We start from the raw sequence: 24032 nt of genomic DNA, 5'->3' as shown, positions 1-24032 counted from the left end.
GGAAACTATTAACGATTGTAAAGTCTTCGTAGATTCATGCCATCCCTCCTCTGAACTTACAAGAAAGCCACGACTTTTTTCCCCTGAACTGCGCTAAAATTATTAAATTTGTATTACTATCGTCGGTGGAATATTAAAATACCCCCCTGGCTTGCAATGGGTTAATCGTTCCTCGATTATAAGATTCCGTCGTATATTATTATCTAGATAGAACATTTAGCCATGACGACATAATTTTATCTGAATAATGAATCAATTTTCTACTTGATTGGCTTATTTTGAATACTTGACTTTAATTTTCTTTGCCTCAACAACAATATAGCGTCTGGTATGGTAACAGACCGATCTTAGCCCACTAAAGCCCCCTCTATTTCAATAGTTTAACTACCTTCGGTAAATGGCTGAAAATATTAACGATTGTAAATGCTTTATGCCATCTTTTCTCTGAACTTAAAAAAAGCCACGAAATTTTTCACCTGAACTGCCCTAAAATGATTCATTTTTCATTATTTCCGGGGAGTAAATAAAATATACTGGAAAATACTATGAAAAGTATAAAATTTGAAAGGTGGCAACAAAATCAGTGTGACCTCGGACTTATCGATAAAATATAACGAAAAACAATCTTAGCCCATCTAACCTCTTTTTAAACAGGTAAAGTTCTTCAGCTTTTATATCCATTTAAGCCGTTTTAACAGAGAATTAGTAAGGCTATGCACAGATTATCCTTAGAGCAGTTAGTTTTTATATTTAATATTTCTGTGCGGCTTTTGTAAGTACAAATCAAGCGTGTTCAATCTCTTGCAACGCTTTAAGACGGACCGAACATCCCCGGCAAATCGAATCGCATCGAGAAAGGGCAGTAAGTTGAGTAACTCAGTGTCCCAATCACCTATAATGTAGTCGAAGATAGGTATGGAATTGTCCACGTTGAAACAGCACTCAGGTATTGAATTATCTAGGAGAATCACATTGGCCTTATCGTCGTTGACAATCGATACGAACTTAGCATTGAATCCTTGGACAGTGACGCATTTGTCGCGAAACAGCCGATGTCCCAGAATGTTGCGTCCGCCATCCAAATAGTCAATAATAGGCGTGGCATATGGCTCGGTTCCAGCAGTGAATACGACTATATCGAACCATTTCGAGACCTGATCCAGGAAATGGTCGACAAAGGGTCGCTTGTACACTTTGACCGTAGAATCGTGCAAATTAAACTCGAAATCCACTGGCACATAATGCCATTTGCATTTTTTCTTCGAACCCCGACCCCCTTTCACCCCTTTCTTTACAAATACTGAGGTCATGAGAGTTTCATCCAAGTCAAGGACGAGAGTTTTCTTCTTAACAAGCGTAAGTTTTCGCTTGGAACAAGAGGTCATGTAGTCGCCGTGCAGGTATTTTGATAGAAAGAGCTCATAGCATAGCTTATTGGTTATATACCGTAAGCGTCGCCTAAAGCGCAGCAGAGTTCCCACCAACAGGATTCCGAGTCTATGGAGTTGGGGGTTGTATAGACTGGCTTAACATTGTGGTTACTTACATGGTGATAAAAAAAGTAATTGCCGAAGTATTACTGGTATTTAAGGAAGCTGCGTCAACTCCCATTTTTGCTTTTAACTCTATAACAGAACAGTTACTGTATTTTTGAGAATCAAAGCAGCGTAAACGACAATGACGGATTTTCAGTAGCCTATTTGATTATTAATATACAGTTGATTAGTTCTTGTTCAAAAATGGTGCCCACTTACAACATCCACTTACATCCCACTTGGGATGTCAACCCAAACGTCGGTGGAAAGCGTGACTGCTACCACCGGCGGGCACGGGGAGGAGCAGTCCTCTCTGCGTGTCGCCAGCGGTCACACCTCAGACTTGGCGGGAGCAGGCCAGGTCAGTTGTAAAGCTACTGCCACAACAACAACAACAAAAACAACTCACTCCGCAGCCTGCAAGTTGGTCGACAGACACAGTCGACACAGACACAGATCTGGAGAGCGTGCTCTCTATGAGCAGGACGGATGAAGAGAGCCTTCTCCGCTCGCCGGAACCAGGCACCAGCTCCCTGCGTAGGGAAGGGCCGAAGCGTTCCAAGGAGGGGATGAAGGCCAAAGCGCAATACAAAGCGGCCCTCAACATAAAAAGCCGGCTGCAAGGCAAAGCAGACATCTCCCAGGAGGAGAAGGTCAAGCTAGCCTGGGCCGAGCAGAGAGTAGAGGAGGGTCGGCTACACTATGCCCAGATGCCACAGATGAGGGCGTCGAATGGCGAATATGCCAATAAGGTGGAGGAGATGATGGCCACCAAGAGGCAACGCTGGACTGAGAGTGCCATTAAGGACACTCCAGCGAGCAAGCGGCAACGCGGGCCCAGGAGTGCAGCCCCTTCACCGAAAGTGGCCAAGAAGCCATCGAAATCGAAAGCGAAGGTCAGCGATGTGAACAAACGACACAGTATCGTGGCACTCATCGACAGGAGCGAGGAAAACGGCAAGATGTCAGCGGCACAGTGGAAGCTTGTGCACGCGCGTCTCGTCGACGCACTGTTTGCCCACATGGAAGAAGACCCCGCGGCCCCTATGCCCACGTTCAATGGTGCTGGGTGGCTAAATGGGGTTAAGATCCTAAAGTGCAACGACGATCCAACCCTAAGGTGGCTGACGCGTACGGTCTGCCAACTGGAGGCGATGTGGGAGGGGGCCAAGCTGGAGGTTGTGGACCGGGAGCTTATCCCGTCCAAGCCTAAGGCGAAGGTAGTCTTCCCCATCACAATCCAGGGGGACCGAGCGCTGAAGCTCCTTCAGCGGCAAAACGCGGACGTGCCAACGACCGATTGGAGGATCCTACACATTGGTAGCCCAATACCCAACGAGGGGGGCCAATGTGTGATCCTCCAAATAAACAAGGAAGCAGAGGATCTGCTATACCCCAAGTTCGGGAAGATGGCGTGGGGCATGGGTAGCTTCTACCTGCGCCTCAAAAAGCGCCACCCTGAGGGCAAGGACCTGCAGGTAGGCGGGGTGGAAAAGGACTTAGGTCTCGAGTCCATCGTGGAGGCCGCCCAGGGTCTTGCGCTTGAGGACGAAGACGAGGAAGACGGTGACCTGACGTTAGTAGTCAACCCGTCGGATGCAAGTGAGCCAGCCACCCATGCTGAGTGTGCTGCAGCTAAACTTGCATAAAAGCAAGGTAGCGTCGGCGGAGCTCCTCATCGCCATGGAGCAAGGGCTCGCCGACATAGCTCTAGTCCAGGAGCCCTGGATTGCGACAGGCAATTCAGTGGCCGGACTAAAGTCCTCAAATCACAACCTGTTCTACACAACATCGGTAAGCAGGAACAGAACCGTCGTACTCGTACGAAAGGGAATCCATGCTTACCTTATGTCTCATTACAGCACGGATGACCTGACGGTTGTGATGCTGGAAAGCGAGGAAAAGCGCCTTCTGGTGGCTTCCTGCTACATGGCTCACGACAGACCCGCACCACCCGACGAACTCAGGAGCCTGGTGACAGAAGCCGGCACCAAAAACTATCAACTCGTCATCGGGACGGATGCCAATGCCCACCACAATGTGTGGGGAAGCACCAACATCAATGATAGAGGTGAGTCACTCTTAGACTTTATACTAGCAACTAATCTATATATAGCAAACGTCCGAGAGGAGCACACCTTCGTAGGTCCGACCTCATCCAACGTGCTAGACCTAACACTTGCAACGGGAAACATTACTACGGTATCTAGCTGGAGGGTCCTTGAAAGACCCTCCTCAGATCACAAGTACATTCAGTTTAAGTGCGACTTCAAACATTCTTCGAAGGTATTAGTCTACAGAAACCCCCGGAATACAAACTGGGAAAAGTTTAAAAAGACAGTTACTTCGAAGCTCGCGAGTCCGGGCACAGTGAAATCCGCGGTGGACATAGAGAAGTCTCTAGAGACCCTATCCAACGAGCTACTGAACGCCTACCATGCATCGTGCAAACCCTCGAGAACGAAGAGGAGGTCCAAGCCACTCTGGTGGAACCGAGATCTCTCTCTCCAAAGGAACAACCTCAAGGAATTCTTCAAGATCGCCAAACATGCGAACGAGGAGATTGTCAATGAGGAATATAAAATCCTACTTAGGAGCTACAAGAAGGAAATACGTAAGGCACAAAAGAACTCGTGGAGAAACTTCTGCTCCAACATCGAGAAAGTGCCCGAAACCGCCAGGCTTCGGAAGCTGCTTTCAAAGCAGCCCACAGTACAGAGCCAACTAAAACTAGACAACGGACAGTAGACAGAGGGCAGCAAAGAAGCCCTAACAGCACTAATGGAGGCGCACTTCCCTGTATGCACCGAGGTCACTGACGCCAAGGAGCATCAGGACCTAGCAACCGAGGAACAGCACCCTCCAATAGGTCTGTTAACCACTAAGAGAATACACTGGGCCATAGACTCCTTCGCGGGCATAAAAGCACCAGGACAGGACGGGATATTCCCAGCCATGATGCAGTTGACCAAAGAGGTTATTACCCCATGGCTCTTCGCAATATACTCAGCATGCCTAAGTACGGGCTATATCCCCATCCAATGGAGAACCTCGAGAGTTGTCTTCCTCCCTAAGGCAGAAAGTGCAGCGACGTGAGTCCCAAGGATTACAGACCGATAAGCCTTACCTCCTTTATACTAAAAACACTAGGAAAGCTGTTGTATTTACACATCAGGAATGAGGTAGGGGGACTGATGTCAACAAACCAACACGCCTACACCAAGGGGAAATCAGTGGAGACGGCACTACACTCGCTAGTAGCCACCATCGAGAGCGCCCTTCACAACAAAAAGTATGCTTTGGGAGCATTTGTGGACATCTCAGGAGCATTCAACAACGTGGCCACAACCGCAATAACAAGGCGCCTATAAGCGAATAACATACACCGCAGGGTGTAAGACGTTAAGAGATTTGAAAGGAAGGCCCCAAAAATATCAGCTTATGCAGATGACATAAGCATACTTATTACGGGTGTATGTCCATCGACCCTCAGCTCCTTAATGGAACGTACACTCAGGGAGATACGTGAGTGGGCGGAAGAGGTAGGACTCAGTATCAACGCGGACAAGACGGACCTCATCCTCTTTACCAAGAGGTACAAGGTACCGATATGGACCCCCCGAAAATTGACCAAACTAGGCTGACCCCAAAATCACAGGTGAAATACCTAGGCACAGTACTGGACAGCAAGCTGGCATGGAGGCCCAATGTAGTGGAAAGGGTGAAGAAGGCTACCATTGCGCTTTATGCATCCAAGAAGATGCTCAGCAGCTCATGGGGCCTGTCACCTGCTCTAATGCACTGGATCTACATCTCGGTGGTGCGACCAACTCTGCTGTATGGAGCCTTAGTGTGGTGGCAGGCTACTGAAAAGAAGACATACCATAAGCTTATGGAAAAGACTCAGCGACAGGCTCTGCTCTGTATTACAGGGGCGTTGAGGTCAACCCCAACAAAAGCACTCGAAACCATACTCGGAATCGACCCCTTGGACATTCACGCTCGCCTGATTGCGGGAAAGGCAACACAACGCCTCATAGCATCAGGAAATCTATCGCCACAAGGATACGGGCATAGTTCAATCGACAGGGAAATGACCAGATCAACTGACTACATGACCCCCCAAACTTGCCTTGACGTCAAAACAACCACATTTCTGGGACCTGAAGACTGGAAGATTGGAAGGGGCCAAACTGAGCACCTCAATATATACACAGACGGCTCCAAGATGGACGGAGGAGTAGGAGCGGGCCTATACTGCACAGACCCTGAGATAAGGCTGTCGTATAAGCTACCCGACCCATGCAGCATATTCCAGGCAGAAGTTTTTGCCATCGGGAAAGCAGCGGAGGTCGCTCTCCTCACAGAACGAGCACACGATGCGGTCAACCTATTCGTCGACAGCCAAACGGCGATAAGATCCATGCAGTCGTCCGTGGTCAGTTCCAGAAGTGTCTTGGCGAGCAGGGAGGCATTAGACATCCTAAGCACGACAAAGACAGTGCGGGTTGGGTTCCCAGCCACCAGGGCATCGAAGGAAACGAAGCGGCGGACGTACTAGTTAAGGAAGGCGTCGGGCTGGAGAATAGGAGAACCGAGAACGTGCCTGTCTCCCTTAGAACGCTGCAATGCGATCTAGAGAAGCAGGCTAGAACACAGACTGATAATAGGTGGAACAGTACCACCACCTGCAAAACCTCGAAGATAATGTGCAAGGAGCGCAACGAGAAACTTAGCCACTACCTACTGCACCTACCACGAAAGGACTGCAGACTGATGGTGGGTATACTAACAGGTCACTGTCTGGCTGCTGCACATGCAGCAAAGCTAGGCATCACCAACAGAGAGAGTTGTAGGAAATGTGAGGAACCTGGGGCTATCGAAACCCTGGAACATCTCATCTGCAACTGTCCGGCTCTCTCAAGGGCAAGGAGGAGATACCTGGGCGCCCCAGTGTTGGCATCACTGGAAGATGCCTCCAAAAGGACGCCTCAGGAACTGCTGGCCTATGCTAAAAACACCTCGACAAATTATGCGATCTCATCCAGATTCAGCAATCTGATATTGCTTTGCATTCTCTATGATTCTGGTTACTCTAGCCTTAATAGTCTCTGAGATTTGTGGTTGTCCCAGATTTTCGTCCTTTGCTGGGGCGGAAGGGGGTGTGGCGAAATTTGGACATGAAACGGTCAAGGTCCGATATCACAGGAGTGTGGATACCAAATTTGGTTGCTCTGGCTTTTATAGGTTCTGAGATCCTTGAACTCATATTTTGCAATTGGCAAAACCGACCATGAAACCTGTGTGTTAGAGAGATACAGAGCGAGAAAGAGTGAAATTATGTTCTTGATTCTGGCTATAAAAATTATACGATCTGGTTCAGATTTTGCACTCTAGAAGATATAGTCATCTTCTACGACTCTGCGTTTTTAGTTTTTTCGTATCGTCAAAATTGTTGATGCCACAGATTTTCGCCCTTTGTGGGGGCGGAAGTGGGCGGGGCAAAGTTTTGAAATATTTTTGTAGCAGTGACATATCACAGAAGTTTGGATCCAAAACATCGTTGCTCTAGCTCTTATAGTCTTTGAGCATTAGGCGCTGAAGGGGACGGACAGACAGACATGGCTCAATCGACTCGGCTATTAATGCTGATCAAGAATATATATACTTTATGGGGTCGGAAACGATTCCTTCTGGACGTTACACACATCCATTTTCACCACAAATCTAATATACCCCAATACTCATTTTGAGTATCGGCTATAAAAATCTGTAATTTCTCCTCCAAAGCAGTCAGCTATTGTCACGGCATCTGTAACTGAGCTTTCGTCACGCTGCATCAGACACTACAGTTTGGCGACAAATTCAAATTAGCTTCAAACTAGAAATCAAACTTGTAACAAATAAAAACACAATCTTTAACGTAATTGCATTGAACACTCAACAGCTTAAAGACTTTATTTATTTATCGATATCGATTTATTGCATTTTTTTCTCAACAATTATCTGCTGCTGTACGTATTGCTATATTCTAGTATAGTTTTGGCTCTTGTTCATGTCTGCAGGGTTGCATTTGCTTATAACTAATTAATAATTAAAATTGAATTTCGAAAATCGCGGATTACTTTTTTGTGGGCGTATGTTTGTGTATGTTCTCTTGCTGTCATTGGCTTGAGATTATGCGGAATTTAAGAAACTGTTAAATTTGTTATCTATTGATATTCGTGTGTTTTTGGATTGCTAATTTGTTAACAACAATTATTGTTGATTGGCAACTTCTTTGGATTAAATGCACTTTTCATATTGCTGGGAACCTATTATTTATTGCTTGGTTGGTTTCTGTTCTGTTTCTGTGTTGGTTAGTGTTTGTTAGTGTTGGATATACCCGCTTGCCTCACGTGGTTATAATGTGTAAATATATTTATTCCTCTACTATATAAATACATTTGTGTTATTATTGTTAGTATTGCATTGGTTTGCATCTTTAGTTAATATATTTATCTATTTAATAGCCTTGCATAAACGTTACTCTGATTTGTTTGGTGACACGCAAAAACAGTGTTGTAAATTACAAAAATATAGATTTATTCGTGTTGTCTGTTCTTGAAACTGAAAGCTCTGTAGAACCCGAAGAAACGCAACAAATGGATTATGATGTAACATTTATTAGCTTTGTAAGTTGTTGTAATTGTTGTTTTTCTCATAGTTTTCTTTGTTTTCACTTATTACAATACAAAAGGTACGAAAGGCGCGAGAAATTCCATGGGAATCCATGGAATTTACACTAAAAATTGACTTAATTGTGAAAAGTAAACAGAAATTAGGGTTTTTTTCGATTTCCCAAAAGAAGCTTAAACTTAAACATGGTTTTCATCCATTTTTGTAATTTTTTGGGGATTTTGTGGGGAAGGGGAATATTCCTTCTTCCTTAATCTTACATTTCTACATTGCTGGAAAAAGGTTAAAGTGAATTTGGTAATGTAATCCGTCTCAATTGTCTATATACGAGTAGTACATACATACATAAGTATAGGAAAATTTGACTGAAAAGCGGCAACTAGTTCGAGTATCGGTATCTTTATCTTTTGTATGCATTTCTCTTAATATTTGCGGGGGCTTTAATGGAGTTGGGGTGGGGGTTGGGGTGTACGGGTATCTTATAGAAGGACTAACTCCCGTTACTCAGCGCGACAGAGCAGCGAGGCGAAGCGGAAGAGCCGCATCCAGCTAAAGAGCTTCGACTCGATGAGATTCTCCTCCGCCGTCGAGGTCGTCATTGAGACCCGCGACGAATTGGAGGATTTGCTACTCCGTTTCTGCTGCATGATCCTGGGCGAGCTCATTTTCATTATCGAGTAAGTCGTCTTGACGGCTTCTGGGTGCACACGCCACAAATGTGGGCGTGGGCTACGGCTGGCACAAGAATGGAACAAACGAAACGCAAATGCTGAAAAGAGACAGAAAGAGAGAGAGAGACAGTATTAGTCGAGTGCTATTCAAAGTGGCTCAGTCTGTTGAGGGTCCTCTAAGCATCCTTCACATTCGAGTGGCTGCCGTGACACTTGAGCGGCAGTCAGCAAATCCCAGAAATCCTCTCCAAAAACTTAACAGGATAGAGGATGAGATGAGGTAGAAGGGCGAAAGAATGGACATTTAGCCAAATAAACTCGGAAATAATACAAAAATATATCACAGATGCAAAAGCTCTTTAATTTTACCACTGGAATGAGTTGTTTAATGGTTTCACAACAAAAAACTCAACTCTTAGAGTGTCTAGAAAGCTGCATAAAAGACATGTCCAAATGGAACTGGTTCCTCAATGGAACTGCTGCTCACCTCTAATCGAAATGCTCCATTGCCTCAATCAGGGCGTCACCTTCCGCCACACAATCACACACAGAGACACCCATCCATCCACATCACATCCCATAAACGAATCCATGCACACCCATCAAAAGCTGATGACCTTGCTCGATGCTCAAAAGAGAACCGAAACCCCCCTCACCACCCTCCCAAAAATGAAACGGTTGCATGCTCGCTCCAGTTTCTCCAGATCCAACCAAAGCTCTGCTGTCGACGGCGAGTCAATGACAAAAGTTACATTCGAGAACACATACATACATATGTAGAGACACAAACGAACATATACGAATATACATATGTACATATGTATGTATGTACTGTTATACAAAGAAATAAAATTGATGTTTGCTTTAATTGAACAAAATCCTGCTTCTGTATGTTTTGTCAGGAGAGAGGGAAAGACTACATACATATGTTCTACGTCATTTGCAATTATGCAATGCCTCATCCCTCGTCCCACACATGCTTCTCCACCCCCTCCTACCAACCGCCTTGTGGCAGCAAATTAATTTCAATTTCCAGTAAAACCAAAATTTGTTCGTATGTATGTACATATGTATGTATGTACAATCTCAGCGCTTTTTTCTCGGTTTCGTTTCTGTCAGCCCAAAAGTGCAGTCCGTCCCCCGCTCATATAAAACATTTCCATATATCACGCAACAAAAAAAAGAAAACAAAAAAGAGATAAAAAAAAGAGCAACGCCAGCAGCGGCAGCTTATTTCGTCCACGCGACAACATAAAAATATTGTGGCTTTTGCTTAATCTTTGGTTTTCTTTTTTCCTGTTTTCTTGCTAAATAGTTTTCCATTTTGTATGTTTTGTAAGCATTACTATTTTGTAAATATTTTTCTGCTCGAAAGACGCCTGCGCATTTGCCTCAACTCATTATACCGTTACGATCAGAGAGAGATAGAGAGAGATAACGGGAGGTAAAGTTGTTCCATGGTATGGTACAATGGGTGATGTGGAAAATTCTTTTGACCGAAATGTTATGGATGGGCGAATTGGAGATGTAAATACTGAAATAGAAAAATGTCCCATAAAATATGCTCAAAAATCATTTCCATCAACTAATTATAGAAATGCGATCATTTAAATGATTTCCCATTCCAAGAGCATTTAAAGTTCATTTTACATATTTTCTTCTTTTTTCCATTTCGCTTGAAATTTATACACATTCCAGGGACTGCACTGTCCTCTGCCCACTGCTCTGCCCATTCCACTTCTTCTTCTGCTTTTGCCTTGGCGCTGCTGATCCTCTGCCCTGCCTCTGCCTTACTGTTGATCCGCTGCCCGATCTCTGCTCCTCCCCTGCACTGGTTTCCATTTCGTCCCTCCTCTTGTGACATCAACATTTTCGGGAATGAAAAATATTTGTTGTTCTTGTTGCGCTTTAATCTTTTGATGGGACAAATGCAGCTGCTGCGCTGTCAGCACTGTGTAGAGCGAGAGAGCGGGAGAGAGAGCGCTCTGGCGTGGGCGACTCACAGCCTAACGGGGCAACACGATGCTCGCCCACGTTTACCCCCTTCCACTGCCATTCCCATTCCCATTCCCATTCCCCCTCAGTGACACTGTTTTTTTTCTGTTATGTTTTGTTCGTTGCGTTGTGTCATGTGCCAACAAGAAACTAATGATTGAACTTTTTCACCCCTCCCTCCCTCTGTCACTCTCTCTCTCTCTTTTGGTCGCTCTGTTCGATTACAATTCCAAGGCATTTATTTTATTGCCTCTCCCGCTGTCCAATGCCAATGTATGTTAAAAAGGTGAGGCAATTCTAGGCAACAAAATTCTCGCACATATTCCCAGAGAGAGAAAGGGACTTTGAGAAGTGGGAATGCTTCACCCTATCTTAAAAGATCTTGCCCTCGCTGCTTCTGGCTGTCCTCTGCCTCTGCCAGCACTGCGGGGCGTATGCGTGATGTTTTTATTGCCTTTAAATTAACCGAATACCGTATTAAAAGAGGAAGAGAGATGGGGCAAAGAGAAATGGGTGCGAACATGCAATACTTTAGATTGTCTCTGCCCCTAGGGTCATGGTGGTATTTCAATATCCTGGGCGCCACAGCACACATCTACCCCTCAGAATTTACGAGTGTCGAGTGTTGGGAATCGAATGTCGCCGCCCGCCGTCAGTGGGGTAATTTGTGGCCCATCATCGCGTGTTCCGACATTTCTTTGCTTTTTATCACCCATGCAGACATCGCAATATATTTTAGGACCTTCAATAGGTGTCCAACAGCTAATAATAAATATGTAAGTATAAAATCTGACAAATCTGTCTGTGTCCTGTTTGATATGCCTTACCAATACATTGCCTCCTAATAATTGTTTAATAATATAACAATATCTAGAGCTCCCTCGTTCCCTTCCCTCCCCCTATTCTACCACTGGCACTTTGTTGAGTTCTATTTCAAATATTTTATATTTTCCTCCTAATTGGCTTCAATTTTATGGTTTTGTTGATTGCAAGTTGTCGCTTGTCACCGTCGGCTTCTCGCCCGATGGCGGCGGCTCACATTGACCCACTTGGCTCTGCCACCTCTCATGCTGTGTGCAATAGCCCCAACAACAACAACAACTAACATCTGAAAGCACAACAACACACACCAACGACAATAACATAAGTGCAGTTTGAGCCTGTGCCAAATTCAATTATCAATTTGTGCTTTTCATGCATTTTTCATTTCATTTCCACTCGCTTTCCTCCTCTCTTTCGCTGCTTGACAATTCCAAACGCGAAACTTTTGTCCCGTCCCCAAAACTGACAGCTGAAAAAGTGAACGATAGGAGGGAATGAAAGGATAGGGGGGAATGATTGAAGAGGGAGTGGCAGCAGCATTGCAGTGAAGTTGACATTTTGAGGGACATGGCAGCAGCAGCAGACCCCTCCAGAGTGAAATGCCGTTGATCAAATTGGTTAACCTACTTTTCAGTCCAATAGAAATAGCAATGCAATGGAAACTCGAATATTTTACTTCATTCCGAGCGTTATTCCCTTTTTCAAATATCTAAGATCTACCATGTACATATATGCGAATCGATCTACTGTATTTGAGATACATATATGAAGTACGAGTCTCCTCTGAAATAACCCATACACTTATAAGCTATAATATTTACCAATATCTTGTCTTCATCCATTAAATATCAGTATCATCTTCCTAATTCTTCCTACAAAATATTCTTCCATTGTTTTGTTTTGTGTCTACCGAGTCCATTGTTCACAGATCATCGTAGTGGCTATCACTGTCGCTGGCTTAGATGTCACTTTAGTGGCTGTCTCTGAGTCTTTCTGCCTCTGTCTCTAGTGTGCGGTTCCAATTGCATTTCAAATGAACGTTCCTCTATTTACTCCCCACCCCACCCACTTGTTACCCCATGGTACCCGGAGGAGGAGCGTTATCAAGCGCGTGCCAGTTGAGCGCGTTCTCCTCTGACAGACAAAACCGCAGAGAGACCCTCACCACAGCCACAGCAACAACAACCATCATCACTCCCCCCCCGTCCCGACTGCCGCACTATCTATCTGCCACAGTCCTATAACCCTCTATCTCTCTCTCCCTCACTCTATTCCACTCTTGACATCCGCCTTAATGAGGCTTCAATATCACACACAACTGTCCTATTTGTAACTGCTTGTTACTGCTTGTGAACTGCTTGCTTTACTGTTAGAGAGAGCGGGAGGGAAAGCAACAACTGCTTGCTAATGTGGCTGCTGGTAGACTGAGGAAGAAGAGTAACGGATTGAGAGATCTTTTTCTAAATAGATAACGATATCTAATTGGGTCAGACTGTACTTTAATACGCATATTACGTTTGATTGATTTAATGGAGCTATAAACTGGAAGGCCTTGAACCGCTGCCTCCCCTCAAACCGCCTCTCCACCATTCCAATGTTACATGACAAAATCTTTTCACGGATCTCGTCGTAAGCTTCTTTTTCCATTTCGGGGCGCGGCATGATCTCACCAAAACCAATGGCAAACAACAAATATGACATCAGAGGCGGCTGGACCCGTTCAACTTGAGGCGACAATTAGAAGGCAATACATATTTAAGAGATACGAGTATCTCATAAATATTTACTACTCATATAGATAATTTGAGTATAAGTGGATGAAGAGGCCAAGAGGAGGAGAAGATATGTATGTATATTCTCCGTTTTCCAACAGCACTGAAGATGGGAAAAAACCTGAATAAATATTTATAAGAATGCTAATTTCCGATTGCAGTTACTGCAGTAACAGTAAAGCAGGCAAGGCAGGAGGTACAGAGAAGAGATGTAGGAAGAGAGTACCCAAGAGATGGGGCAAGTGATCCCAGATGCATTGTTTTGGCCCAGAACCGCAGTCAAGCAGCGCGAGACGAGACTTGACTGGGAGGGCCTTTTCGAGAGAGCGAAAAAACCGCAGAAAAGGCGGCAAGTGCCCTAGGGGGAAGCACCGCCCCGCGATCCCCCTGCCCCAACGACACTGTAACAGTCTAGTTAACTTGCAACTTACAAGCGAATGTATCTACAAGATACTTTACAATACCCCCCACCACACCATCCGCGTCCCATGATGGTTGCCTCCCTATTTGTCTATCTATCTCTCTCTCTCTCTCTCTCTCTTTGTCTCTTTCTCTCTGTGTTGACTGACTTTCGAAACGTGTTGTCATGTAAATTAACAAAAAAGAAAAAAATACCCATGTTGCGGGTTAGCTATGGAATGGTACTGGTACCCCCCCGTAGTACATGCAGCCCATGTATCTATGCATCTTTGAGATACAGAGAACAAACACCGCTGCCGCTGTCGCTGCCACTGCCTGCCTGAGAAAGACAAATATAATTGACAATGGGGAGCAGCTGGAGTGAGATGCAAACAGCAGGGACAACTCCGTTTAAATGGAAAATTGTTAGAGAAGTAATAGCAAGAGCAGCACGAACAAAAAACCAGAGTCTGAGCCATCATTCTGCTGTTCGTGGAAAAGTTTAGCCAGCAAAAAGTCCGCCACAATTTACATTCCTTGCTGAAATTGCTTCTGTAGTTTTAATCTAAGGGAAAACCTTAGATGTTTGGGATATATGTGGTTAAAACTTGTGTGTTGTGGGGTCAGAAATCAGTATGAGCTGTACTCGAGTCTAGCATGCGAGCGTCGCATCATGCACACGCAGTGTATGTTGTTTTCCCAATTCCCTGGCATACTCACTTGTGCGTGTCGACCATCAATGTGCCGCATCATGTAAGGACGCACCACCGCTGGGTTAGAGCTGTAAGATCTTTTTTGGGGCCACAGGGCCACATCTGTTCGTACTATAATCTCCCGCACAGCAATCTCAAACCAAATTCCTTCCTCAATCTGAAACCACTGACCCAAAAGCGGAAAACCTCCCATTTCCAGACACACGCCTCTCCTCTGCACAAATCCACAACCAAATCATGCCCCAAAGCAATTACAGACAAAGTGCGATGCAAGAGGGAGAGAGAGAGGAAGAAATGAGTGGCGTGGCACGGCACTGTTCTGTTCCCCCAATATCCAATATCCACTATCCATTTCCTGCTCTTTTGCATTGAATGTTACGCATACGCCACGAAGCCAATACAAATGCAAATATTATATCATGATTGCGCATGAAATGCCAAGTAAACAATAATAAACACTGGAGAGCAGGAGTCCGAGAAAGAAAGACCACAAGAAAGGGCGATGGAGAGGGGGGGCGAAAAGCCAATAAACAATAAGCCAAATGAGGCCAACGAAATAAACCTGAAGAATATCGACAAAAGAAGATCCGAAGTTCAAAGTTGGCCAAAAGAAATTGCTCGGTCAGCGGCGAGTCGTCATCGCTGCTCGTTCGCTCATTAGCTAAAACCCAAAAAGGGCCAGGCAGGCCATTGTGGCCGCCAGCCTCGTTAGCGATGGAGGGGGCAGAAGTGAGGGCCAGAGGGGACGCCAAGCATGGTTTTATAGTCGATTTAACCTCTTACATAATGATGGGAAAATCTTTTTGTTTTCAAGCCTGATAAGAAATGCGGCTCTCAGCTCTTCTCTCTGAACCGCAACGAAATAAAGCCGGAAGAAACTGAAGAGCAAAAGAAAGATACATTGGGGGAGATAGCGATAGTGTAAGAGAGAGAGAGAGGGAGAGAGTGCGATAGATCGCTTTGCTAATGGAGGGAAGGCCACTGAACAATTTTCTGGGCATCATTTGATGGCCCATAAAATGGTCTCGAACAAAATTAATGAATTACTAATGAAGTAAACGAAAATTAAGACCCAAATGAAATTCAAATGAAGAAAATACCAACAACAATAAAACAAATCGAATGAAATTTAAAACAAATAAAAAACAAATGAATTTCAAATGTTAGGAAAATAACACATTAAATTTCAATTGATGTTCAAATCACGGGCACAGTGGTTTCACGTTGGTGAAATGTGCTGGAAATTTCGAATATTCAAATGAAATTCTTTTTAGAGAAATCAAAAGATTACATCAGCATTGTGGCCCGTCATGCACGCGCCATGTATTTGGTTTTAGATTCTTAGACACTTTATTCGGCACTTTTCTGAGAAATATGAGCAAGGGAGCACGAAAGTTTTACTAATTTTCTCTTTTAACTCTTTAGTAAATTTTACCATAAAATGGCATACATTTTTTCCCCGCCCTTCTTTAATCTGTTTCCTTGGACCTTTGAACCACTGTGTTGCCTGTCTCTGCTTACTTTTCGGAACCTTCTGCTGTGTACGCCATCAAATGTGGGCTTTTCCAATGATTTTCCTCACTTGACGGGGTTTTTCTCAAGTGGTTATCCGACGTGGCAACTGCATAGTTCAGAACATTTACGAGTACTTGAAGAGCCTTCGAAAGATAACCGAGATGACTCGGTAGTTTCTCAGAGACCACACACACGCTAAGACTCGTCTCGGGTACGCGTACGGTCAGCGCCTGACCGACATATTTTGCATATTGTGGATCAACCTTTCCGGTGACCTTTCGCTGCAAGCTCAAGCATCATGGGGTATCGATTTTCGATTAAATCTAATTGACATGACACGGCATTTCCACACTCCCTTCTTTCCGGCCCTCCTCTGCCTGCCTGTCTGTCTGTCTGTCAGTTTGTGAATTTCCTCTCGTTTGTCCCGTTGACCATTTTCAATTTCCATTTGACACGCTTTTGGAGTTTTTTTACTGAATTTTCCTACCCTGGCTTTTCCGGGAGCCTAGGCTCCGACCACGCCTTTGTTTTCCTTTGGCTTAAATGTGTAAATTGTTGTAAATAATTTATGCCGCTCATCGTTCGAGTCGGTTCGACCTTCAGGCTTTTTTTTTTGTTTTGGCAAAAGTGTTTTTGGGGCTTATTGTAAGCCCATTCAAGCCCCAAAACGGATGCCTTCTCATTAATTTCCACAGCTAATCTCAATCAGTCAAAGGCCTCCTCTTATCCCTGTCCATATCCATTCCATTCCATCCATAACTCAACAACGTTGAACTTTTATCGAGATTTGAGTGACAAGGCTCATTTTGGTAGATGGTATTTCTGTTGGGTGTTCTGTTCTATCTCTTCTTCCTTTTGTTTTTTGTTTTTGTGAGTAATTGCGTTTTTGGTTAATTGAATTTAGTTGAATATAAACGAGGAAAAGTTATCTCATTATCTTTGAATTGGCAAGAGGTAAGGATTTATTGGCCTTTTTAGTAAATTTATCTCATTCAGAAATATTCTTTCGCTAGGTTTTGGCTTCGATTTTTATTTAATTCAGGAAATTCAATACCTTATCTTATATATATAGTGTTAGAAAAGCTTGCTTCTATGGTTTCAAAGTTTTAATATAAATTATGGTTATAAAAATACATATATGGCAATAGATCAAATCCCAAGAACTTTGTCTTCTGTTTCATGATTCATCATAAAATCAAAAAATAAATACGAAACTTTTCCATTTCCAAACACACACACATCTCTCTCTTCTTATCTTACTTTTCCTCTATCCAGTTCCGCTTAGACCATTATCGTAGGTGGGGAAATAGTACATAAGTATGCTTGTTCCCAGCGGTGAGGGGTGGGGGAAGGGGGGCATGGCATCCAGCAATTTGTTGCTGTCATTGATGATATTTGTGGTCTACTTTTTGTGGCTCTCCTTCTACATTTACTCCAACTTTTACTTCGACTGTTACTCCTCCTCCTCCTTCTTTTTTTTCGTTAATAAAAATGCACTTAGGGGGAAACAGATGGGCGACGAAGGCGGGGAGATGGGGGTGGGACGGGAAGGAGTATTTAGGTAGTGCTTGCATTTCTTATCAGTTTATCCCCCGCCGCTCTCTCTCTTGCCCATACAAAATTGAAGTTTGAACGATTTAATCTGGTCTGTTATTTGGTTTTCTTTTTATTTTCATTATGCGTTTCTGCTTTTTTTTTTGGATTTGAAGAGCAAATATTGATTTCCTCCTCTTTTCCGGGTAGTGTGATAAATGTAATAATACAAACGACAAACTTTGATTGGGAGTGTGTGGGGGAGTGTGTGTCTGCCCCATATGTTGGTAATAGTTTCGGTCGAGGGATGCCAAGTGTACTTTACGATATGATAAGAAACGAATGCCCCAACAGAGGAGTTGACCTAAATCGGAATCGGTTTTGGTTTTCCTCTGGCGTATGATATGGTAAGTACATACAGTGGAGCTACGCTAGCACGAACAAAAGCCACTTCTTTTTAGGGATTGTCCCCCCAACAGCTGTTAAAACGTTATGTATTTAATGGAAAAAATGTTCGATTTGTGGCCTAAATGCTGCTGGCTCGTTATCATTAAGTCGTTCACAGAAAGTCACTTGATGAATATTAATTATATCGCTTTATGAATGTCTCTCTGCCGTGCAGAGAAAACAAATTAATTAAATTATAACAATTCCTCAACATTTATGCTGTAATTCATGTGGATGCTGGGTGGCTGAGGGGGTGGTTGTAAGGCAATGGCAGCATGTGAACCAAATGCGGCCCATAACAAAAGGCCATTCCACAGAATGCTCATTGGCCCAAATATGTACAATCCGCGCGACTCACGCGAGAGAGTCGAGTCGGATAAACAAAGGGCAAAAATGATTAATAAAGTGGTGCCAGAATGAGGGAAGAGCAAGGGAAGGGAAACGAAGGGAAGGGAAGGGCAAGGTACCTCTCATCTGGTGCACGGAATACAGATGAAGTGACATAATTGAAATGGAGCACTGGCACTGGCACTGGCCCTGTGGGGTGCAGTGTGCAGGGAAAGCCCTGGAAAACTTTTCATGTGAACTTATTTGTGGGCGGATGGATGAGGAGTGGTGGGGCCAAAAGTAATCAACGGCCATAAAGCAGAAAGAGAGAAGGAATTTCTTCAAAAATTCTTCTTTTTCATTCCGTTCTGTTCACGTAAGTGCGAAGAAATGGTTTCTTTCAAAGTTTTTGCAACAAATATTGTGTTTAATCAAGAGGATAACGAACTGGAAGGCAAAGTTTTATATTGAAAGAATTCATTAAATTCTAAAGAAATTTTCCAAGAAATATTTCAAACTTTCATGGATTAAGTACATACATATATATACATATGTATTTATATATAAGAAATTCATCAAGAAAACGCAACAAGAAATTTATATATTCATATATATATATATATTCATACATTAATTTTCATTATATCATATCAATGCCAATCTAGAACCTCACATAAAACCGCAGATCATCCTCCATCTCTCCCTATAAAACCAACTTTACTAACATATTCCTTTTTTTGACATACGAGTGTTATTTTTCCTCCAGCACATAATAATAAATAATAATAAGCCATTTTCCTACTTCCTTAGAATAATATTGTAATAACCTACTTTTCGTCTTTCCTACGAAAATCAATTTCCCACTACATTTTCCATGAAAAGAAAAAAAGTCTGCAAGTTCCCTTTCATGTTGAGGCGCCCCCCCTGCACATCCCGATGTCCTTCTGCGATAAGAGGTAAGAGGACCCTGGACGGGATAATCGGGGCTTAGCTAGAAAATGCGGAAGTCGAAAAAGCCCCTCATTCAAATCGGAACTTCTAAGGGAAATGCGACAAAAAACTTAATGGAAGGGGGAGGGGTGGCGGGGCCCCATAAAACCAAATGAAAAACGAGTCGTGATTTACGCTCGAGTGGGAAACACACAAAATATACAACTTTTTTTCGTGATTACGTAAAATGCGTAAAAGAAATAGAAAGAAAGGGATAGAGATAGAAAGAGAAAACGAACCACTTGACGAATTTCAAGGACACGTGCAGCCCCCGCAAGGACACACGCAACACGAAAAAACACACGGTCCCACACAACGTTATACAACACTGGAAACAAAGATAGCAGCAAACTTACCGTAAAATGCAAGTTGACAGCTCCCTTTTTGTTAAGGCAGCTTCCTATTTGTAGCGTTTTGATTGTTTTCTTGTCGAATGCGTAGGCTCTGACTTTAAATTTGGGCTTGGGCTTCCAAATAAGATTTGCGTAGAATCGAGTACAGCTCAGAAATCAGTACACAAATATATTTTGCAGGGGATAGACCTCAAACAAATTTTCAGTTCCAGACAAAATATTCGTCAAACGTCTAGTTGTTGTTTCAAAAGTTATATTTTTCCGATTAAAATATTTTCGAGCTTCGGAGTGTAATTTTTCGGATTGCAAAAACCGTTAGGGAATCGAAAGAACTAATCGCGGCGAGCTCTGCTGAGTGAATGACAACGCGTCGCGCAGCTGAAACAGAAACAGGGACAGCCGACAGCCGACAGCCATCAGTGGGCGGCCGAGCAACAAGCAGCGTGACAGAGAGAGAGAGAGAGAGCAGTCCAGCAGGTAAGTTTGTTGTTGCTTATCGCTGCATTTGGCTCTCTGAAATTCATTCAAGCAGCGGCGACAGCGGCGTCACTGAGTGCAGCGCTGCTCAGAGCAAAAACAGTTATAAATTGCCTGAAATGAAGCATTTTTAGCAATTTTTCATTCACACATTCGCCTCTCAGCCAGCGCTCTCACGCTTTGACTTGCTGCCGGGCTGCAGCTTGCTCTCTGCCATTCTCCTCTCCCAATCTCCAATTCTCTCTTCTCTCGCTCGTTCGTTCTGTGTGCTAGCATAAAATGCAAAGCCAACTAGTTGTTGTTTCTGTTGGGGGGCTTATGTAACTTTTGGGGCATCGAAGAACAGCAATGTCTCAGGCAACGTTGAAGGGCAGTCAGCGACCTCGTTCTAGAAAAGAACATCCCCGCAGGCCCCTCTCCCACAAGAAGAAGCAGCAGCGAAAAGCGCGTAATATAAACATGCTGTGAGAGAGCGAAAGAGCAAAAAGAAATGTAGGGTTTTTGCCATGCAGGCCACGGAAACCCGAAATGGTTGTGTGGGGAAAGGGGTTGGTAGGGGATTAGTGCCTGGGGGGAGTTGAGGCAATGCAGTGTGTGTGTTTGTGTGTGGTAGGGGTAACATCAAAGTCATGCCAAATTGCGCAACAGCCACAGAGTTGGTTCTTGGTAACCTGCTGACCAGGAATGAATGGGGAGGGAGAAGGTTATGACTATTTGATGAAACGGGAAATTATTTCTAAGTATTCCTTCTCCCCCGCACACTCTTTGGATATCCCTTGGAAAAATCCGCATTCCGGTTGCTTTCCCATTTGCAGTCCCGCAAAATGACCCAAATCCTGAGCAACCTCTCGTGCACCTTTTTATGGACTTCCGCAGCAATAGATCTAGCAAAACAATACACCCGTAGCCTCTCCTTCTCTCATTCTGCTCACACTGCAGCCAGTTCAAGCGTAATTTAATTTTGTGCGCCATTTATTTATAGGGGTCAGGAAGGAAAAGAAGGGAGGTGGAATGTAGCCAGTCGAGCCAGGACCCAGGATACTTGTATCTGCGTATAATTTATGGTTCCATTGCAAATTAGGTTAGGTCATGGGTATGGAGAGAGGGGCGGGGTAGAGTAAAACACCTGTGCGAGGGGCCTGGATAGCCTCAGAAGCAGCAGCAGCAGCACTTACCGTTATGATTTTGTACTTCCTACATCACATCCGCACTCTCATTTACTAAGAGTCTTAAGTACTTCCATGCCTTTTCATGCTTTTACCTCAGCAGCATCGTTTGGCCAGGGCCTTAATCATATCCGAGTAAGTCAACTTTTGCTCCCACTGTCTTTCTTTTGTTTTAATACCCTTGTTTAAAACCGTGATTGTGTCCAGTTGTTTGCAAGCAAAAGAAGGAAACCCCTTCGACACCACAAAGCTTATGTTTTGTGGGATAAAATATGTAAAATCATTTGAAAGTCAAGTCAAAAGGGGGAAAGGGTATCAAACGCCTCGGAGTGCCGAAGTTACCCTGCCATTCTTTGAAAGGCATGTGTTTTTGCCACCGCATTGTATCGAGAGGGAGACCAGGAAGATGAAGAACATGCGTAAAATGCGTTTTAATTGAAAGGAAATGTTCAAAGCACATGTGCAGCTGCTGCGATGGGGTGGAGTGGGGAGGGGAGAGGAGGGATGCTGCACTGCTAATTGAATTACCTTTCGTTTACTTTTCCCGTTAGAAATGCCGCCTAGCTCTCGAGCTGTGTGCATGTGTGTGGCTCTTTGCTTTGCTTTTCATTTAATATCAATTTTTATTCATTTTTGTTGTCTTCTTTCTCTGCTCCTCCTGACCCAATTTCGTTTCGCTTTGTACATTTGCAGCTGTCTCCGTCTAGCCCCTGTGCAGCTAAGAGAGCGCGTCAGAGCGCAGTCCACTGCCAGTGCCGCTGCCAGTGTTTTTTATTTTTTTAAGGTGAAGCACTCACGCTCATGCTCTGGCTTTTCTCAGCGAGTCTTAACATAGGCGATTATTGTAAGAGCGAATTCTAGCAATACCTCACCTTATACTAAAACACTTTTTCAGATGACGCTGTCGCTGTCTCGCTGTTTCTCTCTCTTTCGCAGTTGTCATCAACTGGCATTTTCAATCAAATAAATCATACAAAATTTGTTTTCACTAGATTTTGGCTTAGATAAAAGGTTTTTTCTGGTGGGTTGGACTTTCAAATGGTTGTGTCACGACAATATACTGCAGTTGGACACGTCCATACATATATACATATGTATATGTATATATTTGTGATGTGCCCACGCATGCCCCCAGCTTCACGCATCCGAACAGACCCTTTCACTTATTAACGGAAGTGTCCTTGAGTGGGGGCCATGTGCGCTGAAGGCAATGATGGCATGGGCTTAGAGGACATCCCCACCCACACCACTCTAAACCGTTTCCACTTTCTCTTTCTTGTAGTGATCCACGATGGGGGGCGGTGATGCAGACAACGGCAAGAAGATTTTTGTGCAGAAGTGCGCCCAGTGCCACACCGTCGAATCGGGGGGCAAGCACAAGGTTGGCCCCAATCTAAGCGGCATTGTGGGACGCAAATCCGGCTCTGCTCCGGGCTTCAAATACACAGATGCTAATCAAAAGAAGGGCGTTGTTTGGAGCGATTCGACGCTGGACGAGTACCTCAAGGATCCAAAGAAATACATACCCGGCACTAAGATGGTTTTCGCAGGACTCAAAAAGGCCGAAGACCGTGCCGATTTGATTGCATACCTTAAAAAAAATAAGTAAAACATTTCGAAACAACAACTACACATACACTAACACTATCCCTACGTTAATACCAAGAATATAAATATATACACACCTGTGTCAAAAGTAGCTCATTTGACCAACACAATACAAACGTTAATGCCAAGAATATAAATGTATACACACCTACTTTTATTAGTTAACCCGCCCTACATGAAAGTAACTGTCCAAATATCACAACACAACACAAATGTTATACGCTGATTAACTGATTCAATTATACACCACACTACACTGATATAATGATATATGGAGAGGAAATGGTTTCCGCAAGAAGTGAAACCGCCTTACATATCATCATTTAAATAATACATTGAGATAAAATAACTGTCCAAATATCATAGGCTTACCGAATTAGCACACAGAATCAGAAATTGTATACGCTGATTAACTGATTCTACACTACACTACACTGATATAATGATATATGTATACAGAGAAAATGGTTCCCAACCAGCCCTAAATCTTATGATGTAATGTTAACAATATACACACAGATAAAAAACATACACTTACAGACTTATACTATATACAAAAAAATGATTGTTAAACGTTTTATTAAACTGCAAGAAAATGTAAAAAAAAGATAAGCAGAAGCTATTTTATTTCAAATGCGCGGCTAACAGGGCTGTGTGATATTTTTGTAGCAGTGAGCATCTTAGCGCAAAAGTATCGAGTGAAGATGGTATCGTATATGGATGGACAGTATATCCCTCAACATGGCGCGGATCTGCATACCCTAGAAATGGATATTATAGAACTAATAGAATGTTTGTCATATGAGGCTCCAAGATATGCAGAAACTAGTCAGTCTCTGTTTTAAAGCTTTCACAACGATATTTTGAATATGACCAAGAATATGTATCGGGATCGAGATATATATACAAGCCACTAAACATATGCATTATGAATGTTTTTAATAATTATATTTACGAAATATGGTATAGAAGCGCACATACTCACTTACGTTTCCACTGTTTTTTGTTGGCTTGTTTTGTTCAAACCTTGT

At 43.6% G+C, this 24032-nt stretch overlaps 3 protein-coding genes across 3 annotated transcripts; 1 reads left to right on the top strand and 2 right to left on the bottom strand.

The window, feature by feature from the left end:
- Nucleotides 1–722: 722 nt before the first annotated feature.
- Nucleotides 723–1696, bottom strand: LOC6902884 (CTD nuclear envelope phosphatase 1). The gene is made up of 2 exons (XM_002132582.3): nt 1547–1696; nt 723–1497 (listed from the first exon to the last, which is right to left on the bottom strand). Exons 1-2 carry the CDS (start codon nt 1609–1611, stop codon nt 738–740), a joined length of 825 nt encoding a protein of 274 aa, XP_002132618.2. The 5' UTR covers nt 1612–1696; the 3' UTR covers nt 723–737.
- Nucleotides 1697–7462: 5766 nt separating this feature from the next.
- LOC26534211 (uncharacterized) lies at nt 7463–19892 on the bottom strand. Its single transcript, XM_015180467.2, has 2 exons — nt 19754–19892; nt 7463–8982 (listed from the first exon to the last, which is right to left on the bottom strand). The coding sequence occupies exon 2, from the start codon at nt 8882–8884 to the stop codon at nt 8714–8716; it is 171 nt and encodes a 56-aa protein (XP_015035953.1). The 5' UTR covers nt 8885–8982; nt 19754–19892; the 3' UTR covers nt 7463–8713.
- On the top strand, nt 19791–23532 carry Cyt-c-d (Cytochrome c distal). Its single transcript, XM_001356512.4, has 2 exons — nt 19791–20227; nt 22676–23532. Exon 2 carries the CDS (start codon nt 22685–22687, stop codon nt 23000–23002), a length of 318 nt encoding a protein of 105 aa, XP_001356548.1. The 5' UTR covers nt 19791–20227; nt 22676–22684; the 3' UTR covers nt 23003–23532.
- The last annotated feature ends 500 nt before the right edge of the window (nt 23533–24032 follow it).

Source organism: Drosophila pseudoobscura, chromosome 4, assembly GCF_009870125.1.
Source record: "Drosophila pseudoobscura strain MV-25-SWS-2005 chromosome 4, UCI_Dpse_MV25, whole genome shotgun sequence".
In the NCBI taxonomy this organism is placed as follows: Eukaryota; Metazoa; Arthropoda; class Insecta; order Diptera; family Drosophilidae; genus Drosophila; species Drosophila pseudoobscura.
The sequence above is the reverse complement of the archived record's forward strand: the minus strand, read 5'-3'. Positions and strand labels throughout refer to the sequence as shown.

What these genes read in the sequence shown, in the direction of transcription:
- LOC6902884 (XM_002132582.3), bottom strand. Translation starts at nt 1,611, where the DNA reads ATGGGAGTTGACGCAGCTTCCTTAAATACCAGTAATACTTCGGCAATT. An exon ending in ATTACTTTTTTTATCACCAT is followed by an intron (nt 1,498 to 1,546) that starts GTAAGTAACCAC and finishes CCAACTCCATAG; the next exon opens with ACTCGGAATCCTGTTGGTGG.
- LOC26534211 (XM_015180467.2), bottom strand. Translation starts at nt 8,884, where the DNA reads ATGAAAATGAGCTCGCCCAGGATCATGCAGCAGAAACGGAGTAGCAAA.
- Cyt-c-d (XM_001356512.4), top strand. Translation starts at nt 22,685, where the DNA reads ATGGGGGGCGGTGATGCAGACAACGGCAAGAAGATTTTTGTGCAGAAG.